We start from the raw sequence: 2,500 nt of genomic DNA, 5'->3' as shown, positions 1-2,500 counted from the left end.
TACATGGCAACAAATGGTTTCCTACCGATGAAACCATTGGCATTCACCTTGCCCTTCAAATGGGTTGTACTGCGCCGAAATGGGTCATACAATATCTGCGTAAACAGCTGTTGAGAGCTCGCACGCACACACGCGGTCAGCTGATGTGTATGATTCAATTTATCGAAATACCCACCAGTACTAGAGGCGTATTTGCCTGCAAGCAATCTATTAATTGGCCTTCACTGGCGGCAACGCCTGTCATGCAATCTTTCCAGACGGTGCTAACAGCTAAATGCTATCGTTAGCCTCTTGCGAGTGCGTTTTGATTTGATTAAATATATGCTTCAAGGTTACTAGTTAATGAATGATCAATTGCACTGCTGCCGGAACACATCGGGCCCTATTGCGAGTGTCTTGTCTTGCAAACGAGACTGCCTTACTACTGCTGAAAAAACTTAGCAGTCTTGTATAGCTTTTATGAATGAACTTGTGAATTTTTACAGCCTGATTTCAAAACAAATACTAATACTACCAAATTAGTCACCAACACCACCAAAAACCAACATCCTCCGGCCAATAGCAACGCGACTTTCAGTCTCGTTTTCAAGACTCACAGTCTGGTAGGTTTTAGCAACAGACTCTGAGTCTTGAAAACGAGACTGAAAATGGTATATTTTTTCGTTTTGGTCGTAGTTGCCATTGGAGCGAAAGATGTTGGTTTTTAGTGGTGTTGGTGATTAATTTGGTAGTATTAGTATTTGTTTTGAAATCAGGCTGTAAAAATTCACAAGTTCATTCATAAAAGCTATACAAGACTGCTAAGTTTTTTCAGCAGTAGTAAGGCAGTCTCGTTTGCAAGACAAGACACTCGCAATAGGGCCCATCATCACGATTAGCAGCATAGAACAATGACTCAATCTCGGAGTAAAGGAACCATTGACACTCATTTTCCAGCCATCATCAATCATGTTTGGTGTCTAGCACATTTACATTGCAACCAGAAACTAAAATCAAACCCAATAATTCCCAGCATGTAGTTCAAGCTACAAGTGGTTGAATTAGATGGCAATTAAATTTCTACAGCACATTCAGCCGAATCCTTTACTTTGTAGCTCAACTTGTTATCAGCTTCTGGACTGGTGGATTCTGTTGAGACATTTTTAAACTACATTTCGACATTTATGCATTGTTCGAGTTTAAACCATGTGTTTGATTAAAACCCACGTGCTGGTCAACAAAACGAAGCAAACACGCGCGCCAAACATAACGCATAGTAACGCATAACGCAAATAATACAATTTTGGGGGCTTTTATGAGCGACCGAAGCTTTTATCAAGACACTGGAGCTTTTGCGTAGGGCGGCGAACCTTAATCGGAAAATTAATGTTTTATAAATGATTGGTTAAGAATAAGAAGAGAAGTCCTTACAAGAATAATTTGTAATATGTGCGTTCCACATGCTTTTAATGACAAATTTCGAGCTTTATAGTTTGTCTTACGAAAAAGGAAAACTAACAATTCGTTTTAATTATATTTCTGCATCGTTCTCGTTTTTATAAGAACAATTTCCGGTGATGCTCATTTGCTACCTTTTCCAATGTCCACCGATCAAGTGCATCGATTAATTCCGGCGACAATTCCTCTTTCCAGCTGTCTGTTTTTCCTTTTCTGAGGAAGCGTAAGTCGGTACCGTCGATCGTAGTGGTATGTCCTTCGTAATTGCAAGCCTTATTATTTCGCATCGATTCAAAGGACAGATGTTCGTACAATTTAGAAAGTTGAGATTCAGTATAAGATTTGCTGAAAAACTTGCAAACTCGTGCGACAACCGACGCCAACTCATGCTTCATTTCCTCATAAGAAATAAGAAGCACATTATCGCTGCCTCGCAGCTCATGGTACTCGATCACGTGCGCATGAATCGGTGAGTAGAAGTGATGCTCGTGAATGAACGACTGAATAAAGTTTTCCATCGTACCACGGTAGAAAATGCGGCGAGAGTGGTGGTAATACGATACACCGACCGCCTTCGGATTACGCCTGATGTACACCGTCTTTGGTTTAGCCGTCCAGTAGCTTTTCGGTAGCATCGAAACTGGTAGGTGCGTTTTAATGAACCGTGGACGTCCCTCCATCTCGTGAATTTTTGCGAACGAATTGCTGTTGATATCGTGTATCAGACTAATACTGTGAAAAAAAAAATTAATGACTTTCTGTACGCTCCGCAAGAGACCTTCTCTGCTTACTCGAGGAACGGGAATCGCGTACGCAATGATTCAGCTCGGGCGGCCTCAAAGTTCAGATCATTGCATATCAACCAAACCATCTCCTGGCACCAGGTTGTTCCACTCTTCGGATACGAAGCCACCCACACATCATCCGGACGAACCTCGAAGTCAGTCAAGTCCTGTTCATACTTTCGAAATCTTTCGATTTGTAACATTTACACTGATTAGTGAACTGTTGCACTATTACAGGAGGTTTCATCTCTCTAAAACTTACTCTGTGCTGAAGCAGT

General features: G+C 41.4%; 1 protein-coding gene across 2 annotated transcripts in view; it reads right to left on the bottom strand.

Annotated features, from left to right (window-relative positions):
* Positions 1-1,287: 1,287 nt before the first annotated feature.
* LOC125950110 (luciferin sulfotransferase-like) overlaps positions 1,288-2,500 on the bottom strand; it is a 1,622-nt gene continuing 409 nt past the window's right edge. Inside the window, exons 1-3 of one of the 2 annotated variants that reach the window (XM_049677773.1) lie at positions 2,485-2,500; positions 2,229-2,408; positions 1,288-2,169 (exon numbers count right to left, since the gene is read on the bottom strand). The exon at positions 2,485-2,500 is cut by the window's right edge and continues 395 nt beyond it. In XM_049677773.1, the coding sequence (XP_049533730.1) occupies positions 1,536-2,169; positions 2,229-2,408; positions 2,485-2,500 (830 nt within the window). In that variant the 3' untranslated portion in view covers positions 1,288-1,535. Of the gene's footprint in view, positions 2,170-2,224; positions 2,409-2,484 lie in introns of those variants that run through there. The other variant, XM_049677774.1, reaches the window with a different exon arrangement.

The sequence above is a fragment of the Anopheles darlingi genome, chromosome 2, assembly GCF_943734745.1.
Source record: "Anopheles darlingi chromosome 2, idAnoDarlMG_H_01, whole genome shotgun sequence".
Classification (NCBI taxonomy): Eukaryota; Metazoa; Arthropoda; class Insecta; order Diptera; family Culicidae; genus Anopheles; species Anopheles darlingi.
This window is presented reverse-complemented; position numbering and strand designations above follow the sequence as displayed.